Here is a 22,869-nt window from a genome sequence, read left to right as displayed (position 1 = left end):
CTGGAGATTTTTGAAGGTAAACACAGAGATTATTCAGTTAATTCAGTTGTGTAAGATGGGCTTGTGGAGTCTGTTACCCTGAATTCTCAGTTAGTGAGCGTTGGAAGAAGGTACAATTACACATTTTTATATTTAGGTCCTTGCTGTCAAGCAGTCTGTTAGTCTTTCTCCGTCTTTGGTAGAGCCTGATGCTTAAAGTTGCCACCTGATTCTGTAAAGGCTGTGCTGACAGAGGACTTTTTTTGTTTTTTTTTTCTTTTCCCCTCCAGCAGTGAAGTCTAAACTAGCCACGATTGCGAGCGTGCATGTCTACAGCATTCAGAAAGCCTTGCTCAAGGACAGCGGGCCACTCTACAACACAGACTATGATATTGTCAAAACAAACCTGCACAACTGCAGCAAGTGAGTTGCGTCTTGGTGTTTCTTCTTATGCAATGTGATTTGAGAGTGATGAGATGTTGCTACGTAGGGCACTTCAGCAGAAGTCAATGGTTACCAGATATGCCTGGATTTTTAGAAAGCTAGAAAAAGATATCTTCTAAGTCATGCCAGACCAGTCCCCAGACAGCACATTGTATGATCGTTTCGTAAACCGAGCTATTTCCAGCTTGCAGTTGGTTCACTTGCTCCGTTACTCCAACGGGCAGATGGTTCTAGTACCTTTCTGATGGCTAGAAACCTTTTTCTCGTTTCCAGGCCACACTTAATCATGACCATTTTTATCCAGTTCTCAGTCACACAGTAAGAGTAAATCGAAACAGACTTACAAAAACATGAGAGATTTGCTCAGCAAAGCGCTAACATGAGTTTTCCTTTCTGCATTTTCATCCACTGGACTCCTTCAGCTGAAGATGTCTTGCAGGAACTCATTCTCCATATGTAAGATGAGAACCCAAGGCGTGGGGGAAACATACAAAATGAACCAAGCAGCACAAATGTCCTTTGTGGTTGGACTAGAGAAAGGTTGTTCTGGAATTCAGAGGGACTTCAGTCTCCAGGGGTCATTGTCTCCCCTCCTGAACAGTGCCTGGCAGCTGTGGCTTTTCATTTATATGTTGTTTTCACCACGACAGCTTCAGCTTGATGTAATCAGTACGTACAATGCCATGACCAATCTGGTTTAGAAGGGGGATGCCTGAATGTTGTGTCATAGAAAGAGTATAGAATTTGAAAGTAAAATGTAGCTGCCTTCAAAATGCTGACAAGAGAAGGTCTGAGAAAATAATGTTATAGAAGCTGTATGCTTCAAATGTGAATGACAGTAGCCTGGTAAGTGCTCGAAAGCCCTGCTTCAGTGACGCCGTGTGCCGTAGGTTTGGCTGCAGTTGCCTTGTTCCAGTCTGTTTACTCTCAGGCACCCCTGCATGCTGATACTTGAGTCTCAGAGGAGTCTCCCTTTCAGATTTGTACATCCAGAAGGTTTAGACAATTCAAAACGTGAAATAGCTTTCTGAAGCCTATGTGTAAATTCCTGCCTCGCTTTGGAGCAGAATTTCCCAAGCAAATTAAGAAGAATTCAGCTTCTTCATTTGTCACCTGGCTCGACTAAATTCAGACTGACCACGTCCCTGTCCCTTGTCAGCTATGTGAATTGTCTTTTTACACCTTGGACAAGATTTCTGCAGTACCTGCAAAAGCCAGAGGTTTAATTAGGAGCATGTTTATAGCAAACAGAACCTCTGGGCTGCTTATGTTTCCCTCTCAGTACGTATATCTCACAAGCTCTGGGGCAAGGATCTTTATTCTCTTCTGTGTTTGTATGGGACCTGTTATGCTGCAAAGACAGTGGAGGTGGCTAAATGTTGTACTAATATAACTGAATTTAATGCATGTTGCTAATGTCAGCTTTCCAAGTGGAAGCAGCTCCTTGCTCGCAGAGCATAGTCCGAGCATTGCTTGTGTTGTTTTTTTGAGCGATTTTGAGTGAATTTTGGATCGAGCCCATAAACTATAGTCACACCGCAGCGTTAAGGCAAGCTAGCTTCCCAAGCGCCTGGGATGTGCGAGGTTTAGATGTGTTTGCTGCACAGTCAGTGTAACAGTTGACAATAAAATGTTATTTGTAATCTGGAGAGTTGTTGGTGTTACTATGGGTATGTGTGGAGTAGGAGTGAAAGCTGTCCAGAGAGCAGTGTTGGCCATGTTGAAAACAGATTGAAAGTAGGAATATTTTTTTCTTCAATGTCTTCTTTCCTTCCTTTAAAGGTTCGAATGTCAAGAGATTGCTGCTGCAGCCTAGAAATGCTGTAGCGATGGTGTTGCTTTGTTAATACATTTCAGTTCCTGATCCGAGTAGAACTGGACTGTGCATGTGAGCCTCTAATGCTGAGGCACAGAAATTATTTGGCAGAAGACTGGTTTATTTCTTATGCAAATAAAAATATGCTGTGTAATTCAGTGGATTAGAAGGCGTGAGTCTGTGCTCTTTTGTGGCATTTCTGTAGGAAATCTGGAAAGCCTCGCCTGTGATTTGCACAGTGGGGAGTAGAGTTCAGTTATTTTTGGATACTGCTATTCCTGACTGTCAGGGAATTGTATTGTAACTGTGAGCAAATCATTTAGTTCTTATATCTCCATATACCCAAACAATCACGTTTCAGACTGTTACAAGCTGAGACACATCTGTCTACTAGCAATTACATGGAAGTGACTTTATATAGTTAAATCTGAATGTCGTGGGTATCTTCTGAGCCATTTATAAGTAGTTTGGTTTCAGCTGTGATTTACTTACCTGGCTGGTGTGATTGTGGCCACTCATTGTGGCAGTAGTGGACTCTGTCAAAGCATCTGAAAGTTGTAAATGTTTTAGCTCATCAGACAGCCATACAATTTATGCCGCAAACTCTAGCGACCATAACCCATTTAGGAATAAAATGCAGTCCACTCCATCTCCACCCTGGGTGTGGAGACCGGCTTTCCACCCCCCCGCCCCCCCCATGAAATCTGAACAGCTTGTTTAGCATTTGAATGCTTTGGCTCTTGCTGACAGGTTCGGCTGATCTTTGCAGTAGAGGTCTCCATCTCTGGTTCTGTGCCAGCCTTTCTTTTTTTGTCCAATGCACAAATTAAATTGCTTTTTTCTTCTTCCCCCCCCCCCCCCCCCCAAACAACAGAACACAGGACAAGAGAAGCAAGACAGCAAGGTGAAAAATAAGAAGTTAAAAGGCTAATTAAGTTTTTTCATTTCATCACACAGGTTTAGTGCCATTCACTGTGCTGCTGCGATCCCCAGGACGTCGGCCGAAGTTTCTCAAGCGCAGACGTCTGTGCAGGCTGGTTCCCGGACACCAAGTGACACGAATGCTGTCAGCGTACCTGTGGTCAATGGCCACGGTCCGTCGACTGCTAAACAGCCCTCGCAGCAGCCCAAAGGGATCATGGGAATGTTTGCAGCAAAAGCGGCTTCCAAACCCCAGGACACAAATAAAGAAACTAAAGCAGAGGCTAAGGAGGCCCCAGGTGTAAGTTACCTCAGACCCTTTGGCAGCCCTCTGGGTTAATAGCTTTAACGAACCGCTCTTCTAGCTTCACTCTTACTCAACGTAAATAACCTCGTCCACTGCTTCTGGTGCTAAATGTGCCGTCTGCTGGGAGTGCTCGGTCACTGTTTTATAAGTATTTAACTGTATAGTACAGATGTGCCTTCTGTCAGCCATCTTGGGCAAAAATATATTCTGCCACACTCTCGACCTATCCATAAAAGTGTATTTGCCATAACTTTGATGCTTTCCCGTTGTTCCTTGAGCCAGATCTCCAGCAAGTATAAACCAGCATAGCTGCATTATTGAGACAATTGTTCCATTGTCTTCAGTTATGCCAATATATACACCGGTTGAAGATCTCGCTCTCTCCTTTGTGCTTAAAAGGATTTGTTTTGAGCAATAAGTGAAATGCGAGAAGTCCAGGTCTTAAAAGTATCAAGGTGTTTAAACTTGGTCTGTGAGGGAAGTTTCAGAGCTTGACCTGTGCAAGACTAAATTGTTTATCTTCTCAACTGCTGTTTTTTCCACAGTAGGATTACATTTTAATTTTAATGAGTATAATCGTTTTTAAAGCAATGTGGCCAGTAAAGGGGTATTAAAATGGTAACATTCCCTGCATCTGGTTTGGCTTTTTTTATAACAGCTGAGTACATTTTGGTTCATTTTTCTGATTTTTATAGTGAATTTAGAACTGGTGAAATACGTCTATCTGAGTGTTTTGGGAACTTTAGTGCCTGGTTGCCCTTTTTTTTGCATGAAAATAAATGGGATTAGGAGGCCCGGCTTCCTTAGTTGGGTTTTCGTGTGTGTGTGTGATTTTTCACTTTGGTGGTGGCTGTATTAATGGAATAGAGGAGTGATATTTTTTGCAAACGGCTCAGCAGAACAGTGTACGTGCCAGAGTAGCTGGATAAAGTCTTCATGGTTTGGCCAATCTGTGTTCTTTCCTCTGTCGGTTACTGTGAATTGAGGCACTGATAGTTTGCAAAAAGAACAGTTCTTTACTGGGAACTGACCCAAGTCCCAAGCACTTATTTCAGTAACACTGTCAGCCATCAAATGGGAATGTGACCCAAGTTAGATTTGAAGGCCCAGCTAAGGAGTCGTAAGTAACTTGCTTTCAACCCTTTGATACATGTAATATCTAGTATCTTCAAATTCTCCTAAACAGGTACTGAAATCTAAGACACTGACTAGTCAACAAATTATATGTATTTATTTTACTTGTCCAGAAGCAGTACTATGCATTTTGAGGGCTGCGTTGTGTGAATAATTCCTGTGGTTACTCCTCTGTTTGCTTCTAGGTGTCTGCAGTAAGCAGCAAACCACCAGCAAAGGGCAACATAATGAACAACTTCTTTGGAAAAGCTGCCATGAGTAAGTGCTTGATAACATGCATCTGTTTTCAGAAACCATTGTGGTCAAGGACTGGCCCTCTGTAGCTTAAAAATTTCTAAGGGATGTTGGAAATCTCTTTTTTTTTTTTTTCTTTAAGTAGCAATTAAAAAAGCCCCAGTGATACCAGCTTGTTATACAGCTGTGATGGGAGGCATAAACAGAAAAGAGCAGAACTCTTCCTTCTCAATCCTGCCCTGCCAAACTTGTTGGATTTTCTTTATATCCCCTCTTTTCTTATAGTTTTCCATACCATTCTTCTGTTCTTTTGGACTCAGAGGGGTTAATGTTTTTGTGTGCAACCCTTAAGACAAAAGTTAAAAGTTTTAAGTGGAATTTTTCAGACAAAAAACTTGCTGGATGGAGATCAATTAAAATGACATATTTGTGCAGACTAACCCAGGAAGGATTTTTAGTGCAGAAGAAATCTGATTTAAAGTGAGTACTTCTGGCTGGAAGATTAGCTATTGGTAAAACGTTTGCCAAAACCTGTTACGCAGGGCATGTTAATGATGCTTGCTTTTCATCACAAAAATGAGGAGTCTATAGTTAGATTCAGGGTTAATTTCTTTACTGAAAACTGAAGAGCTAATAAGTGGATGATAAAAATGAGGGGCAGCCTTCCCCTTTGAGCAGGGATTTGGACTAGGTGACCACTGGAGGTCCCTTCTGACCTAAATTATCCAAGTTTAAAGAAAATATGCTGAAGCTTTTAAATAGACATTGGAAAAGGACTGTAGGACTTTCTTCAAAAATGCCCTTATAATAACGAGCACAAGAGGATTCAAAGCAGAGTAACTGGGAGGGAGTCAACAGAAATTCACTTTCTAACAGACATCTGTCAGAGTTTGCAGGGTACGGTTCCAGCGCTGAACACAGAAGGCACAGTACGGTTGGGTGTCTTTGAGTTCCTGTTTTGATGAGACTGAGGGAGCTGAGGACACTCAGCCTAAGCTTAACAAGCCTAAGCATAGTTACTTCCATTAACTCAAGTAAAATTATTAAGATCTGAGAAGAGCCCTAGACCAAAGCTAATATTCTGAAAACCCAGGAAGTTCATAGAATCCCAGACTGGTTTGGGTGGGAAGGGACCTCAAAGCCCATCTAGTTCCAACCCCCTGCCATGGACAGGGACACCCTCCACTAGCCCAGCTTGCCCAAAGCCCCATCCAACCTGGCCTTCAACACTGCCAGGGAGCCAGGGGCAGCCACAGCTTCTCGGGGCACCCTGTGCCAGGGCCTCAGCACCCTCACAGGGAAGGATTTCTGCCTCCCATCTCATCTCCATCTCCCCTCCTGCAGCTTCAGGCCATTCCCCTTGGCCTGTCATTCCCTGCCCTTGGCACCAGCCCCTCTCCAGCTTTCCTGGAGCCCCTGGAGGGACTGGAAGGGGCTCTAAGGTCTCCCCGCAGCCTTCTCTTCTCCAGGCTGGACAACCCGAGCTCTCAGCCTGTCACCAGAGCAGAGTAGAGGGGCAGAATCCCCTCCCTCGACCTGCTGGTCACGCTGCTGGTGGTGCAGCCCAGGACACGGTTGGCTTTCTGGGCTGCCAGCGCACATTGCCAGCTCATATTGAGTTTCTCATCCCGCAGCACCCCCAAATCCTTCTCCTCAGGGCTGCTCTCCATCCATTCTGTGCCCAGCCTGTAGTTGTGCTTGGGACTGGCCTGACCCATATGCAGGACCTTGCCCTTGGCCTTGTTGAACTTCATGTGGTTCGCACAGGCCCGCCTCTGCAGCCTGTCAAGGTCTCTCAGGATGGCATCCCTTCCCTCCAGTGTGTTGACCCACCACACAGCTTGGTGTTGTCAGCAAACTTGCTGAGGGTGCACTCAATCCCACTTCCCGTGTTGCCGATGAAGACGTTAAGCAGCGCTGGTCCCAATACTGACCCCTGAGGAACACCACTCGTCACTGGTCTCCACTTGGACATCGAGCCGTTGACCGCAACTCTGAGCGTGACTGTCCAGCCAATTCCTTACCCACCAACTGGTCCATCCATCAAATCCATGTCTCTCCAATTTAGAGAGAGGGATGTTGTACGGGACAGTGTCAAATGCCTTGCACAAGTCCAGGTCAATGACATCAGTTGCTCTTCCCTTATCCACCAATGTTTAACCCCATCATAGGCGGCCACCAAATCTGTCAGGCACGGTTTGTCCTTAGTGAAGCCATGTTGGCTGTCACCAGTCACCTCCTTATTTCCCGTGTGCCCGAGCAGTTTCCAGGAGGATCTGCTCTGCGATCCTGTGAGGCACAGAGGTGAGACTGACCGGCCTGTAGTTCCCCAGGTCTTCCTTTTTTCCCCTCTTAAAAACAGGGTTATGTTTCCCCTTTGGCAGTCAGTGGGAACTTCACCAGACTGCCGCAACCTTACATGGTTGAGATTGCATGGTGGAGATAACCCAGTGGTAATGGTGAAAGCTTTGTGGATGCATTTCCATGATTTCCAATGTGGTTCTTTTCTCTGCCGAGTCCTGTTGGGGAGCTCTTCAAGGAAACTTGTGAGGTGGCTGCAGGGAAGGAGCAAGCCGAGCAGAACTGGAAATGATTATGTGTATAGAAGAGATAGGGTGATTCCAGGAGTAAGATTTATTCCCTACATGTTGTACATCTCTCCTGGCTTCGAAGATTTCACCATTGCCAGAAAGTCCTGAGTTAACAATAATTGGGTCCTTCGGCTTTCTGCTGTTGATCATAAATAAGAGAGCTGTCATTCAAGTTCTTATGTATGAGATGTTTTCCCTTGCTCAATGAAGCAGCCAGCCTTGTTTCCAAGCAGTGTCAGAAAGACGTTGGCATGAAGTCTTCTGGCCCTCTCAGCAGCCCCTGTCCCTATTGACAGTGGAGTTGATCTCATTGTTGAATACCCTTTCTTTGCTCAGGCATCTTGTGATGATACAGGTTTCTAACTTGTTTGCCCCTGTCATTTGGGGGGGTGCGCGCACGTGTGTAAAGCTGCTGAATGAAGTTGACAGACTGTAATTAAGTGCTAGTGCGCTTACACCTTTGTAAGTTGTCATTCATACTGAATACTCAATGTTTGGGGTTTTTTTTAATGATTTATTCTCAGATAAGCTTAAAGTCAACTCAGTGCCTGAGCAGCCAAAGGAGGAGAAAGAAGTAGTCAAGCCTTCAGTTCCTGTAGCAGAACCAGAGTCATCCCCTAGTACTGCAGTAGAGAAACCTGGGAAGAAAACGGAGTCTGCTAGAAGTCAACAAAAGGACAAAAAAAGGTGGGCCGCGCCATTCAGGGTCCCTGTCATCTGTTAACACGCTTGTTGATGGCCTGCATGGAGCTGGCTGGTCACACAATGCTGGCTCACCTCCTGTTTCCAGCTACTAAATTGCATTAAACCTGGCTAAAATTATCTCTCTTGGAATTCTTTCCTAATATTTCTTTTCCATTTAGTGCTGTAGATGCCTCAGGGCCATTTATGCCATCGCAAATGGGAAGGGATGCGGTCCAGGTAGTCTTCAGTGGGAGGGGGTGGCTTTTCATGAGACAACCTCATACTGTGAGCAGACTTAGTATAGACCCTGCAGGCAATCTGTGGGGGCTGGCAGGAGCACCTGTACTGCAGGGAAGGTAGTATATTCCCAAGCTTATATGTACACAGCTTCCAGCACACAAAGTTCTGCTTGTTGATTTCCATAGCTAATGTACTGCTGCTTTCAATGCCGCTGGTTTACTTTGGGCTGAGATTCCAAGTAAATTTTAAGTTCAGCCCTTTGTGTTTAATCCAACCCAAACTGACAGAGACAAAAAATCATTACAGTCTGATGGCTCTCTGGTGGCCTATGAGTAATTAATTGGTGGTCTCAATCTGTTTCTAACTAAATAGGTAAACGCACTGCCCAGCCCACCATCGCAGTTAGTACTAACTGGTCGTCTTATTGATAGTCTTATTCAAAAAGCCAAGGGCCTGGAAACTGCATGTTGGCAGTGTGGTGTTGGGAAGGCCACTTGGGCTGTACCAGCTCTATGAGGATACGTGGGCCTTTAGCCTCCAGGCTTGTTAGTTTGACACGTCTCGCCAACACTAAAAAGAAAGAAGCTATTTTATTTTTCCAGTAGTCTTTAAAAATGGCTCCAGGATTCTGAGACACTACCTCATAGTCAGTCAGTGGCAAGCAGTCTGTCAAAAGAGCTTCTGAGCGATGCTGTTGGGGACATTAGTGTTTGGGAGCCTGAGCTAGAGAGACAAGATCAGAAATGCGCTCTTGCCAGGTTGCTGTGGCCAAGCTAGGTGAGGTGCTGTGCAAAACGTTGAACTGCAGAGGGGCTAAAGAAATCCTCCTTGTTTTGGAGAACGGGGTATGGCTAAGGATGAGAGGCTTGAAAATGCTCGTGCACCTATGTCTGATTGTGTAGGTGAGCATGCTTCAGTGTATGTGATGCGCATGTGTTTTTGAGAGGTACACAGGTATTTGATTTCCTTGCTAGCAGTACTTCTATCAGGAATTTTCATGCACGCACAAAGGATAACGCATGTTTGTTTCTTTTTTCTCCTTTTTGTGGCAGTAAAATGAAAAGGGTGGACAAGTCGGATAATGAGGAAGAAAGAGATTCTGAAAATCTAAAGAAAAAGAGGAAGCGAATCAAACAACTTCAGTCTGACAGCAGTGATGAGGAAGGTAAAAAGATGTGTAAACAACCAGGCATGTAGGTCAGGGGCCTGATTTCGACAATATTACTATCCAAGGCTGTTGGTCAATGATTGAGGGAATAGTTTAGAGGACTAAAGACCATGCAAATGGCTGTAGCTTGAGCTTTCTGTGTATCTTGTGCTGCAAGCACTTGGGCATACAGTTGGGATGCCTCAGTCTTTCAGTCTTTGTTTTAGCTTAGCTCGGATCTGGCTGTCTCCTCACCAAGTGTGCTGCCAGTCACACTGACGTGTGGGAAGGAGGTTCTCAAATCTCTTGTGAAAGATATCACGCCTTCCAGAATTGTAAGACTGGTCATAACCAGTTTATTTGGTGAGTAAACACTCGCAAAGTGACTTCCCCCTCCCTGCTCCCAGGGTCAATTTTAGTATCTTTATTCTGTCTGTTTCTAGAAATGGTTTGGAAGACAGAATTGGAAGCAAGACTTCCAAAAAAATAATAATAATAAAAAAAGATAATAGAGAAACTGGAGGCAAAACAGTTGAGCCATATTCGATGCGACTCTGCGTCTCCTTGGTGGCTGTTGCCTTTGGTAGGAGTAGGATGCCCAGAACGTCGCAAGATTTGGGCTTATAATGAGGAACAGCAGGGCTGGATTCCAAAGAATTTGGATAATTGAGGTGACAAATGCCGTTCAATATAGATAACTGGAAAATAAGTTGGGATCGAGCTGGGGAGTGTGTGCTAAATGAAACAGTCATCCAACAAGCTGATCAGGAAAAGAATTCGGGGATCATTATGGACAAATAATTGAAACCACCAGTTTGGTGTACAGCTCTAGTGAAAAAAGGTGAAACAGCAAATAGGTTGTATTAGCGAGGAGGTGGACTCCAGCAGGAGAACTGAAGCTGTTTGCTTATTTAGTGTGCCCAGCACATAAGAAGCAAACATGAAATGAAGACAATCTGTAATACAAGCTAGAGAGGCAAATACTGTTGGATATCTTAGCAGTCTCTGTGCCACCTTAGGCCTATTTTCATGGTTTCTCTTCATGTCAGTGATCTCTGTCATCAGGCATCTGTCACTTCTACTCAGACAGGATGATAAATCTCTCAGGAAGCTGTTCTTCACGATCAGCCTTAATTTCATCACATTCCTGTGTGCAGCTCCTTGTTTGGCCATAAAGAAAAAAAAATATATGCCCACACTCTTTGGTATTTACTTCTTTAAATGTTTGTAAGCTATTATCTGGTCTTTCCATTCACTCATCACTCAGCCTACTGACAAGCTGTGTTGCTTAGCTCTGAAGAGGGAAGATTGAAATCAGCCCGTTTAGCCACTTGAAGCGCCGCTCCTTGCTGGGCTGGAATCCCTCAGCTTGTCCGCTCTCTGCTAACGAACGCAGGCAGAAACAAGCCCTGTGTTTCAGGCATGTGGTAGGGCTGTGCGGAGAGGCTGCTCTTTGAAGCATGAAGGCTTGTTGGTTCAGTCTTCCTTGCGCTGCCATGAGTTGGGGACCCCCAGCCTGTGTTCATGACAGCAGTCTGAGCACACAGCAAGCAGAGAGGTGACTGCACACTCTGCTTTCCCTCTCTAGAGTCAGAACTCTTCTCGTGTCCAGAGACCAAGAGCAGCGTCATAAGACTGTGATAAATTGAGCAGCACTTTCTATAGAGAGTTCTGCAGTCTCCTGCTTGCTGCAAACCCACTTTTGGTTTTGAATATTTGAGCTCTCCAAGTCTCTTGATGAATACCTGTGCTGAATAGTTAATGCCTTTGAATGTAGTGCCTTGTGTTTTCATTTATTCCAAGATGTGGTCCAGACTCCTGCCCTCAGTACATGCAGTCGCTCTGTTTAGTTGTTCTGCCTTGTTTCATTTGTGCTCTGAAGTGTGAGTTAACCAGATTTGTGATTAGAAACCATGGATCTGGTCCTCTGGTCAGGTTGGGAGCCCAGTTGTCTTATTAACCTCATTCTCAGTAGCTTTAGACATTGAAAACAGTGCAAGTAAGGCTACCCACCCACTCCTCTGTTAGGGAGGGTTGGCTTTTGGTTTATTCCTGTTTAACCTACTAGAGATATATGCAGAAAGTGTGGCTGTTTGGAGAATTTTCTTGTCACTGCCGTCGCTCCTCCTGCGTTGTAGTCCTCTTTGTTCTTTCCATTATGTCGAAAATCGGCTTTGTGTTGCGTATTAGAATTGTAAATTTATGCAAATTACAGCTCGTGTATACAAATTTGTATATTACTCAGATTAGCTTAGTACTATTGCCTCTTGCAAAAGGGAAAGATTAGAATCGAGAGAGCTTCTCTGCTTCCTTTTTACGCTAATAGCTGTCTAAACCACCCTGATGAGCTCTGCATTCAGCCGTTTGGTTCTGCTGCTTGCACTTCTAAATCCAACTGGATGAAAGAAGATAGATTTGAATTCTTTGAAATATTCATACTGAATCCAAACTGGTAATATTACATTCAATATTGAAGTATGAGAATGTAAGTTGGATAAAATGAATAATTTAAAAACCAAAAAAGTACAACAGCTGGACTTTGAGAGCATTTATCCTTGGAAAGTTTGGAAATGGGTTTCTCAAGAGAGCAGGGGCAGTTTTAATCAGCAGCATCAGTGAGCAAAATGAGGCCTGGAGTGACATTGTTCTCCGCTGCATCCCTGTGGCAGCCGGGAGGAAGGCGCCATATGCTGCACAGCATTTGGAAATCGCTGCCAGACAGGGCACGCTTCATCCGCCACCTGCGTAATTCACCCGCAGATGATCAAGGGGTAAGTTTTTAAATATGTAAAATGCAATATGGGAAGCTGCACCACCAGAGCAGATATCAAAGGCTAACAGTCTAGCTGCTGCTTATGCTAACGTGCCACGCTAACCTGGCTGACCTCTGCTCGAAACGAACAAGGAGGTGCTTGCACAGGCTGCTCCGCGCAGCTCGAGGAGGCACGGCCTCGGGCAGGGGTGCTAACCTTTCCTGGGGGTGCAGCTGCAGATACAAGGGGAGGCTTGTCTGCGGCCATTGCTGTGATTGAATGGTGTTCAGACAGGGCTCCACCTGTGTAACTGCTAGTAAAACCACTGCCCTTTTTTTTTTTTTTTTCAGCCAGACTTAGCGACATTTTGTGGGTTTGAAACTAGGTCTGTACAACTGATGCGAAGCACTGTATGGGCGCTTTTATGTCGGGTCAAGTCTTTTGCGTTGTTCTATATTAGGCTGCTCTTAATATACTGAAATTAGCCCAAAGTAAGCTCTTCTTACACAAGTGTCAGCACATTGTACCAAGTTGAAAATACAGAGAGGGCATAAGGCACAATCCTCTCCATTTAAATGATTTTTCGTTAAAAAGTTATATTGGTATGAGGGTGCCTTAGTCACTGCAGGTTGTTTTGCTTCCAGTGCCAGAATAAACTACACAAGCGTGTCCACAGAGGACAGGAGGTTTTGGCAGCTTCAGCTATACCAACACAGGCAGCGTTTCGCAGTGTTGACAAGTGTTTTACAGCCACTTTGGAGAGTGATTTCAGTGGCACTGTAACCTACAAACTCTATCGGTTTCAGAGAGCCGCAGCAGAAGCACTAAAGCTTCTCACAGTTTTTCCAGGCAGGGTCAGAGCAAACCGAACAAAGCCAGGATTTACATCTTTGGTACATCCAATTGCCCAACTTGTATCCATTTCATGCAGCTGTTGCTGTTGAGTAAACTGTGGGCAGCAGCTAGAGGTTGACTCAGGAGTTATCACATGTCAGAGGGCTGTGTTGGCTAGAAGAGGATAATAAAATAATAGAGACGCAGCTTGATGGTAGTCCGAAACACTCTGACGTGGGGAGAAGGTGCCTTCTGCCTGCCAAAAGCTGGGAGAACTTGTTTGAAGGAGGCTGAAAAAAAGCCCACATATTCCCCCAAGGAAGCACAGTGGAGTTGATGTGCTGAAAATACCTTCAGCAGGCTCGGCTTGAGCACAGCAGAGGCAGCAGGTTTTCCACCAGGCTGGTTTTCAGCCCTCTTAGCCTGTGCTCCCTTAAAAATTGATGTGGCCAGCCCGAGTAGTCTGTGAAGCAGGTTTGGTGCTGTGCAGTATATATGGGCGCTTCAGTCTGCAGTTGCTGTGAGACTATGATAAATACTGAGAATTTTGAGTTCCCCGCAGCTCCGCGGCTGCGGTCCCGGCTGCCCCAGCACTTAGCACCTTAGAGCAGATCCGTTGTTTGGTTTTATCTTTGCGCAGCTGCCAGACCCAGCTCTTTGGAGCAAGGTGAAATACCGAGTCATGTTATCCCACTCTGTTTGCATTTCTGCGCCTCGCTTACTGAAGTAGTTAGGAGGCTGAGTCCTTGTTTGAAGAATGTAATTTATTATTTAGCCTTGGCAGCCAACCACTGTTTCACTTGAGCCCTTCTTAACCTATGAAGGTCAGTTGGCCGCCTGCCTGGCACAGTCATAATTCTTAACACTGACCTAATCGGTTGGGACAGCTACGGATCCAGAATTTGTGTTACAATGACAGGATGAATGCAGTGCTACAGCCAGCAGAGCTGGGAAGAGAAGCCAAGCAGGCACTCTGTCCTTCTGTCCGGCGGTATCGTTGTTATTATTAAGCAATAGGTCAGATGAGGAGTTTCTTCCCCCACATTCCTCGCTCTCCCCCACATTTGAGGACTTGCATGGCAGTGTTTTTTACTTGGACTCAGCGAGGATTCCTTAAAGCCGTTTAAATTAGTCACAGTGCCTGCTGCGTGGTGCAAGGTGCTGCTCCTTCCCCTCTTGCCCTGCACTGATTTTTCTTCACCGTCACAGCTCTGTCCCTCTGCCAGCCCCACAGAAGAATGACCCTGGCTTTCTCTTGCGTCTGTAAGCCCTGCCAGTCTCACTAAGGCCCTGTTTGACATTGCTGGGAGAGGCTCCAGAGCTGGTTTTGTTCTGTACAAATTTGTGAAGGTGGCCTTGACCATTGCGGTCAGTTTTGGCTTTGAAAGGATTCTACTATCTGCATCCTTGCACCCAGAGGAGAGCAGCATAGATGATGAGAGAATGGGCTTAGTTTTTGGGGTGGTTTGGTTTTTGTTTGTGGGGGTTTTTTTGAATGAAAGATTGGGGTGTCCCTTAACAATATTTAGAGTGGGTAATAGTATGTTGCACTTAATTCTTGGATTAAGGTAGTTTCAAGCTAATAGCATTGACCCTTTGGGATGTGTAGCACCACTTGTTAAGCAATGACTGTTTTGAACAATGGGGACGAGGTAGAGAAACCAAAATCATCTGGTGATTTGGGAATATGTAGTCTTAAACCCTGACTCTTCCAATTTCTAAACAAATTAGTCCCTCTTTTTAATAAGCAAGTGAAATATATGGCTAAAACATACCAGGTTTTGTGCCTATTTGTAAAGTTTCATTTGATGGAACTAATTTTGGCTTACCAAAAATCCCAAATGCACTTCTCCCATCCTGTCCCACCCTCCACCATCCTTCTTTTGGGAACTGCAGTGCGTAGCACCTTAGCACAAGGTGAACCATTGGCTGGAGGCCGACCGCTTCAAATGATCTGTCCGGACTTGAATTAAACAAATCTGAGTTAGAACTTGTAAACCTTGACCTGAATACAGGTTACACGCAATTGCGTGGAGTTAAATGAAATCATCTGAGACAAAAAGGTAGCTGCAAGGGGGCATTAACATCAAGATGTTCATCTTCTTAGCAGATGTCCCACTGTCCCCCACACCTGAGGAAGAGAAAGCTCCATCTCCACCTCCTATACCTGCCCTGAAAACTGAACTAGAGCCAACATCTACAGAGGTAAGATCATATTAAGGTGATTAACTTCTGGCTTTATACGACTCGATGGGGATTGCCCAGCTGCTTTTCAGATGCTGGGGGAAGGTCCTGTTTGCCTGTCAAGTCCATCATGTCATCCTGCTTGGAAGAATCCACCATGTTCACTAACTCATTCATTTTCTAGACCATCAGTTAAACTCTACTTTTTCCGCTGCCATAGCACAGTTTTCCGTTTTCTTCTCTTTTTTTCCTCCTAATGGTTCTATGAATTCCCTCTGATTCCCTCTGAATCTTGGCCTCAGGAGTCAGGGCAGGGCCAGAAATGAAACCAGAGACTCTCAGTATTCAGCCTTGTACCGCACAGAAGCTGCTGCGTAAGAGAGGTGGGCTGCGATTGGCCAGAAGTTAACCTCTGAGCTGAGAAAATACGTATAGTCTTACTGAAAGTGCAGCTGTTTGTCGCAGCAGGAGTTCTGATGTCTTGTACACCTTGTTATTTCCTCATTTTTTTTGGAGGTATGATGGGACAACCCCAGTGCCACCTTCTCACATAACTAAACACATTTCAAAATGTCACGTGCGCCAAAAGAGGAATGTGCTCCCCCTGTGCTGGCAGACAGGAAAGCTTGCTGTCTCATTTAAGTTGTATTGTGTCTGTCTGAAACTTGTCCTGGTAGGATGGGGAGAATTGTGGCATTAGCAAAAATGAGACTAGGATATCCTGGGAAGGGACAGAATTAGTTATCAGCTCGTGCTCTGCTTCATTAGAGAGACTAGATTTCACTCCTGGGGGCTGATACTTTTATGACTTGTACGTGCACAGGGTCTTAACTCTTGATTTCTCACAATCCTGCAATGTCCTTCAGGTTTCGACTGGAGGGAGGAAGAGGAAACGGAAGCGTGTGCTGAAATCCAAAATGTTTATTGACGAAGAAGAAGGCTGCATGGGTAAGACTAGTTGTCTCCTACACCTCAATGGAACTAACTTTATTGAAGATGTGTTGAAGGTTTTGACAGGTCAGCCTCTCCAGGCTTAGAAAGAGGTTCACAAAACCACTTTGTTACTCCACTTCAACCTCACGCTCCCAACCTGAGGTAACTGCCCTTTTGGTGAAGGCCTGGGTAGGGAGTCACGGAACTGTAGCTGAAACCTTATTCTTTTTTGATTAATCACAGATTTTCTTTTGGTTCTTCTCCCTTCTCTCCTGCCAGCATGAGCACCTCCTTCACTTGCTCTCCTCTCCAAAGATACAAGCTTTTAAAGATGATGCAGAGAGAGGTGTAGGTTTGGGGGTGAATTCTGGCTGGGAGGACTTGTTGGTTGGTTGGGTTTTTTTTTACCTTTGGGCGATAAATCCAGAGCTGTGCTGCAGAGCTTGATTATATGTTAATATAAACTTAAAGTATCCCAGATAAACAGGGAATAAGTTGGGGCTTAAATCTTTGAGAGGGTTCTTGTTTCTGATAAGGATGGCTCCGCTTTCAGGAGGGAAGAGAGTCTCTACAGATGCACTGAGAGGCAGATGCTTTGAATTCCAGCCTGGCTGGACACTGCTTCCTCCTGTGACCTGGAGAAAGCTGTGTGACCCCACTGTACTTGTTTCCTCCTCTGTGTCCTGACATTGAAGTTGAGCTGTAGGAGTTCAGAATACTTTCTTTTAAAGGTTTTTAAAAAATAAGAGGGTGGAATGTGGTTTTTGTAGCGCTGTTGTCAGCTCAGTTGTATGGGATGCTTAACATTCTCCAGCCTTGCTGATCTGAGTAGATGTCAAGGGAGCTCAGCCAGTTCTAGGAGAAGATCTGTTGCCGTTGCACAGGTTTGGGGTTGTGCATAAGCGTAGATAGATACAGGCTTGCTTGGCCCAGATTTGGAGCTGCCTGGACGTGAGTCAGCTTGTGTCTGTTTGCACCTGTCTGTATAGTTGTATCTTATGTTTCCTATTAACTTTGTGTGTCTCCTTTAAAGAAATACAAAGCTAGCACTCAGCAACTGGCTGTGCTAGTAACTGAAATCTCCAGTACTGGATTTTTGTCAAAGAATTGGACTTGCGACTCCTTTGGCTAGTTGCGTTATGGGGTGTTTTGGTCTCCCATCCCAGATAGAACCATTAAAACACTTGGAAGGAAAATGGAACAAAAAAGCATTAGCTGGGGAGTTGAGTTGAACGAGATCTGCATCCAGAGCTCGCAGCAATGACTGTTCCGGGTTCAGCTTCCAGCAAAGAGTGCTCTGCTCTTTCTGTCCCGCCTTTGCCAAACGTACCAGGGTTGGGAAGATTGCCTTTCTTTCCCTTCCCTTCACCCCCAAGGGCTTCAGTAGTCTCTTGTGAAATCCAGACCTTTGGGTTTACAGTTTGTGTCCACTACCATTTTATGAAAAGGGATGTGCAGGCCCCTTGTTGTGACTTTGGGAGACAGATCCTCTAGGAAGGAGGGAGGGATGGACCTGGGATACTGAGGAACTGGGTAGGGAGGACGTGCTGCTTTCTGTACTAAAACCAGCCAGTCTGTTACACAGAACTTGCTGTCTGGTCATTGTCCAGTTTCTCTTCTCCCATCCCTTCCCCACCCTTTCCATGCATGGACCTGATCATTTGAAGGCTAAATAACTTCCACATCTCCCAGGCTAATGTAAACTGTTGTTATTCTTTGAAATATAGGGGCATTTTCCCCTCCCTGTGCTTTTTTTTTTTTTTTTTTAAAACAAGGACTAGATTGTAGAGCTGTCAAATCTTAACATTAGGATTAGGCTGTACTTCACAATTTTAAGTGATTGTTTTCACAATAGCTGCAATAGCAAGGAATTGGTGTAAAAAAGCAAAACCAATTCAGGAATTAGCCCTGAGGGAAATTGAGCAATTAAAATATCTGCGGCGTTAAACATGAGGCGTGTGACCATGCATCAACTGGGACTTGATCAAGTGCCTGCTCTTAGCCTATAGCAGAGGGGAATTACTGAGGTTTAAGCTAGTGCATTTCTACCTTGCACTTCCTAAAGCTTGAAAGAACTCATTTGGACTTGTATATTGGAATATATATGTGTATGCTGTAGGTAAATTTGTCTTGCAGCACTGGTTTAAGTTAGAGCTCATGTAATTTGAGTTACTGTGACTTTGCGAGTCTGGCTGTGAGCTGAGCATCAGTAACTATCTATCTGTGTGCCCGTAGCTGCTGCAAATACAGAATTTTTAAGTTCAGCTGAGATCTCAGTAAAAGAAAGATGATCTAAGCTGTATTATCTTGCAGTTGGAGGGGATTATGTGCACACTTTCAGAGTTACCAAGAATTACTGACAGGGGTGACAATGTGATAACTTTTTAAAGCTCAGTAAGTGGCTGGGTCTGTTAAAGCTGCTCACTGAAAATCCAGTTGCCTCCAAAGGGAGGTTAGCTTGGGTTTACATTCCCTGTTTGAGCATCTGCTACCACTGCAGAGCAGGATTTCATACCATTCCTCTTCTCGGTTTCTGGTTACGTAGAAAACCTTATTTAATTTGATGCATTAATACAAGTGAAAGCCAATTTCCCAGAAGAAGGGAAGTTAGGACATCTGTTTAAAAGAATACAGTTGCTAAAGAAAAATGGCTTACTAGAAGAATACCAGAGCACTGCTGGGAAAGCTGATATAACAACATTTACTAGTATCTAACGATGGCTTTCATCAGTGGAGCTGACTTCAGTTTAATTTCCGTGAGCGTTGTTTTATATCCCTTAGCTTTCCATCACCGGACGCTGACAGCAGTGAGCTGGCAATCCCATTCAGTCATAGTCCTTGATTTCAGTCACGGGTTTAGTTTGGTTTTTTTTTAAGGGATTTCTTTATAATTGCCCTGCTTACCCACCTGTACAGAAAGAAGCTGCCCCCGAGATTTTGTGCTCCTTATCTCATCTGAGGTGTGCTATGTTTGCTTCATTTTTCTTTGGCCATCAGACATGCACGGTGCTGGTGAAGGAAGGCTGGGTCTGCCTCTGGGTTGTCTCGTCTGGATTTTAGGACAATCTGATTGCTTTGGCCCCTGTGGAAATCTGACCAAGTCAGAATGGTGGTTTTTAACCATAAAATAGAATCATAGAATGGTTTGGGTGGGCAGGGACCTCCCAGCCCACCCAGTGCCACCCCTGCCATGGGCAGGGACACCCTCCACTAGCCCAGCTTGCCCAAAGCCCCATCCAACCTGGCCTTCAACACTGCCAGGGAGCCAGGGGCAGCCACAGCTTCTCGGGGCAACCTGTGCCAGGGCCTCAGCACCCTTACAGGGAAGGATTTCTGCCTCACATCTCATCTCCATCTCCCTTCTTTTAGTTTAAACCCGTTTACCCCCTGTCCTATCACTACACTCCCTGATAAAGAGTTGCTCTCCAGCTTTCCTGTAGCCCCTTTAGGTACTGCAGGGCTGCACTAAGGTCTCCAATGATGTTCTGTCATCTAATGCTAATTCGTAGCTTTCTGATGGCTGCTTGTCACCTTCTGCAAGACAAATCGATGGTCTTCAGCGCAGTTGGGCTTTGTTTCTAGAAGGCAGCAACACTCGAATAGGTTTGGAAAGGGAACCGTCCTCTCGAGGACCCTTCCCAGTGGGAAGCCATGGGCAGCTGCTGCTTAAGGAGTAGTTTAGCATTAGATTAGCAGTGGGAAGGCTGCAGTGGGGAGGTCTCTGGTACACAGGCTTAACCATCATCACATCTTTTCTTTTAACCAGTGACTGAGAAGGTTTATGAGAGTGAATCCTGTACAGATAGCGAAGATGACTTTACCAAGTCCAAGCCACCAGCTGCTCACAAACAGCCTGCGCTGCCTATGAAAAAAGAACCAAAGGAAGAAAGGAAGAACTTGAAGAAAGGGGCAGCTACTGCCAACAGAGCCAACAAACAGGTCTCCATCATGGGGTTTTTCCAGAAGAAATGAACTGGGTCTTTCTCTCGGTCCTCTTGGCAGCTTGGGAGCGTTGCTCTTTTTGTGTGGCTTTCTGAAAGCTGCTGCTGCGGCAGAGCACAACATGCAATCTTCAGTTACGTAAGATATCTTGCTTACTATGTAAGTAAGCCCTCTGGACTAGATTTTGTATCAGAGAAAAGTTTTATTTGTTACTGCAGTAATTTCAGTCGTCTTCACTAAGCAGTGTGGGAATCGCCAGCTAGAAGCAAAATCTAGAGGAACTCTTGAAAGACTGTTAATCTATTCACATGAAATTTTATTTTTTTAATACGGCCTTTCACCTGCTCAGTGCTGAAGGCCTGTTCCACAAGTGGTAAATGGACTAAATTAGGAGTCGAATTGCGGCGTTTCTTTTCCTCCCTCTTTTTACACCCCCAGGTCTCCAGATTGATCTAAACGTTCATGTTGGTTAGAAGCTGTAATGTAGCAGGTCTTCAGGCGTACACACAAATATCGAACATCTGCTTCAGCTTTAACTGAATGAAATGAACTTAATTTTCCCCCTAAGACTGGTAAATAGTTTTTGCTCTGCCTTTCATAATCTTTTTTTGGACAAAGCAGTGCATATAAAATTCTCTTACTCTTTTCTTCCTTAAACATATCCTCTGTAAATTGCTCAGATGCCTAATTATAGATCGGGACACTGTTGGTGCTCTGTCTTTGCAAAAACATCTTTGAGGCTTCCCACACGATTGGCTCCGGTGTAATTGGGGGAAGGCTTTGCTGTTGTTGGGAAAGCAACTGTATCTTTAACCTTGAAAGTTAACGAGTCAAAGGGAAGGGTGTTCAGAGGGCACTTCTGATAACACCAGTCAGGTACCTGTTGTTGTTGCCCGTGAATAATTGCACGCTGGTTTTATAGGTTTCGGTTTGCCTGAAGTATTTTTTACAGGCATAAACCAGACAACGGAAGAGTTGTTTTCTAGGACATCTCGTCATCTGCCTGCTGAAGGAAGTGTGTCACAGCCAATGGCCCTGAGGAACCAGTTATTGGAGATGAATAAAGCACCGCAGTCCTGTTAATCAGAAATGAGCCGTCATTTTGGATGCCTTCTGGTTTTCTGGTGCTAAATTTGATAGGTATATGTAAAAGGCCAGGTTTTCTGGAGGATGGGTGCTGAGCGTTTCTGAAGCTTGGCCTGGTGAGGGCTCCCAAATGGGCAACTGATGTCATCAGTGGCTGTTTCTGCGTGGTGTTAGGCCAACGTACGTATGGATAAATATGTACGTATCAGTTTATAAACCGTTTGTGATTAGTAGAAGGATAGATAAAGTCTGAAGAATGTGAACCAAGAAAGAAATGTCTTCAGGCACCCAGATGAAAGTATTCCAACCTGTAGCCAGTAAAAGGGCCAACTGAGTGTATTTACGCAGTCATTCTGACCGAGAGGTCAGGTTGGTGACTGGAGAAATTTGAACGTGCACCTAGTAGTGACCAACAGTTGACTAAATTGAAGTCATGTTGCCCTCGGCAGCTTGCACCCTCAGCAGCTATGGGAGGATCTACTTAAAACCTAAAAACCTACTTACAAGCACGGGCACAAACCCGGAGACATTTTTTGTCCTGGCTAGGTTCAGCTGCTCACTGCATGGATCAAGAGTAACCTCATAGCTCAGCGCCCTCCCCACGTCACTCCCCGTAAGTGTCAGGAACTTAAAATTGGACTTTCTAAATTGAAGTCTGATAGGGGAAGTAATGGGAAGATGGGTGAGGGAAGGCAGAAGTGGCACAGTGCTCACAGACATCCAAGCACAGAGCCTGCTGCATAGGCTGAAAAAGGTTTTGTGCCCTCATGGTATGTTTGGGAAAGAATGAACGACCTTGTTCTGACTTTTATGAAGAAAATGTAACTGTTGAAAAAAAAATTGCTGTAGTATTTCTGGTTTTCTTGGTAGAATTGAGGGTATTTTGAAAAGTAATAAGTAACAAACCTCATTAAATAAAGATTTTTTTCTTTTGTCCTTGCTATTCATTAAATGCTGTGCTACATCCTGATTTCCAGTGGTTGCTGTGACACTTGACCATGTGGAAGAATATCACTGGTGAAGTGGGTAAAGAGTTCTTCCATCAAAACCAGGGCTGGAAGCCTTAAGCTGAGCATTTTAGAGCATCTGAAATGTGGGTAAGAACATCTCAAACTATCAGGATCTGTACTGAATTGACCCCTTGAGTCTAATTTCTATGGCAGACGTTGACAGGACATGGTGTCCCAGTGCTCTTGCACCTCACCTCTACCGTGGTCTAGCTGGAGCTCACCGCTCCACCCCACTCCCTCTATAAGCAGATCAACGTCATACGCGACTTCCTCAGGAAAATGACTTAATGTCTGAAGAAGCAGGGCATAGGCGAACTTCAGACTTCCAAAAATCATGATCTAATACTCTCCCCTCCTGCATTTCACGGGCTGCCAGCCCCAGGGGGGCCTCAGGTCCCTGGATGCCCCCGTGGTGAGGCTGGAGCCGTCCCCAGGCACTGTGTGGGAGTGAGGAACGGGGCTGGGTCCCCGAGCTGCTGGTTAAAGGGAGAAGGTTCCCTCTTGCTGCCACAGGCGGATGTCACCCATTTGGCACCCGGTGGCTGGTCGGGGGCGAAATGTCTGGGACGTGGTGGCGGCTCTGTGCGGTTCCCAGCCAGGCAGCAGCTCTCGGAGCAAGGAGCGCATCTC

At 45.1% G+C, this 22,869-nt stretch overlaps 1 protein-coding gene across 2 annotated transcripts in view; it reads left to right on the top strand.

Moving 5' to 3' along the window:
* The window catches only part of POLD3 (DNA polymerase delta 3, accessory subunit), a 29,960-nt gene extending 7,779 nt beyond the window's left edge, over positions 1-22,181 (top strand). The window contains exons 5-12 of one of the 2 annotated variants that reach the window (XM_075742657.1): positions 270-402; positions 3,197-3,461; positions 4,787-4,859; positions 7,951-8,113; positions 9,403-9,515; positions 15,192-15,289; positions 16,135-16,216; positions 19,968-22,181. In XM_075742657.1, the coding sequence (XP_075598772.1) occupies positions 270-402; positions 3,197-3,461; positions 4,787-4,859; positions 7,951-8,113; positions 9,403-9,515; positions 15,192-15,289; positions 16,135-16,216; positions 19,968-20,173 (1,133 nt within the window). In that variant the 3' untranslated portion in view covers positions 20,174-22,181. The remainder of the gene's footprint in view (positions 1-269; positions 403-3,196; positions 3,462-4,786; positions 4,860-7,950; positions 8,114-9,402; positions 9,516-15,191; positions 15,290-16,134; positions 16,217-19,967) is intronic. The other variant, XM_075742656.1, reaches the window with a different exon arrangement.
* The last annotated feature ends 688 nt before the right edge of the window (positions 22,182-22,869 follow it).

The sequence above is a fragment of the Balearica regulorum genome, chromosome 1 (assembly GCF_011004875.1).
Source record: "Balearica regulorum gibbericeps isolate bBalReg1 chromosome 1, bBalReg1.pri, whole genome shotgun sequence".
Classification (NCBI taxonomy): domain Eukaryota; kingdom Metazoa; phylum Chordata; class Aves; order Gruiformes; family Gruidae; genus Balearica; species Balearica regulorum.
Note: the sequence above shows the minus strand (reverse complement) of the source record. Positions and strands in the feature narration are given on the sequence as shown.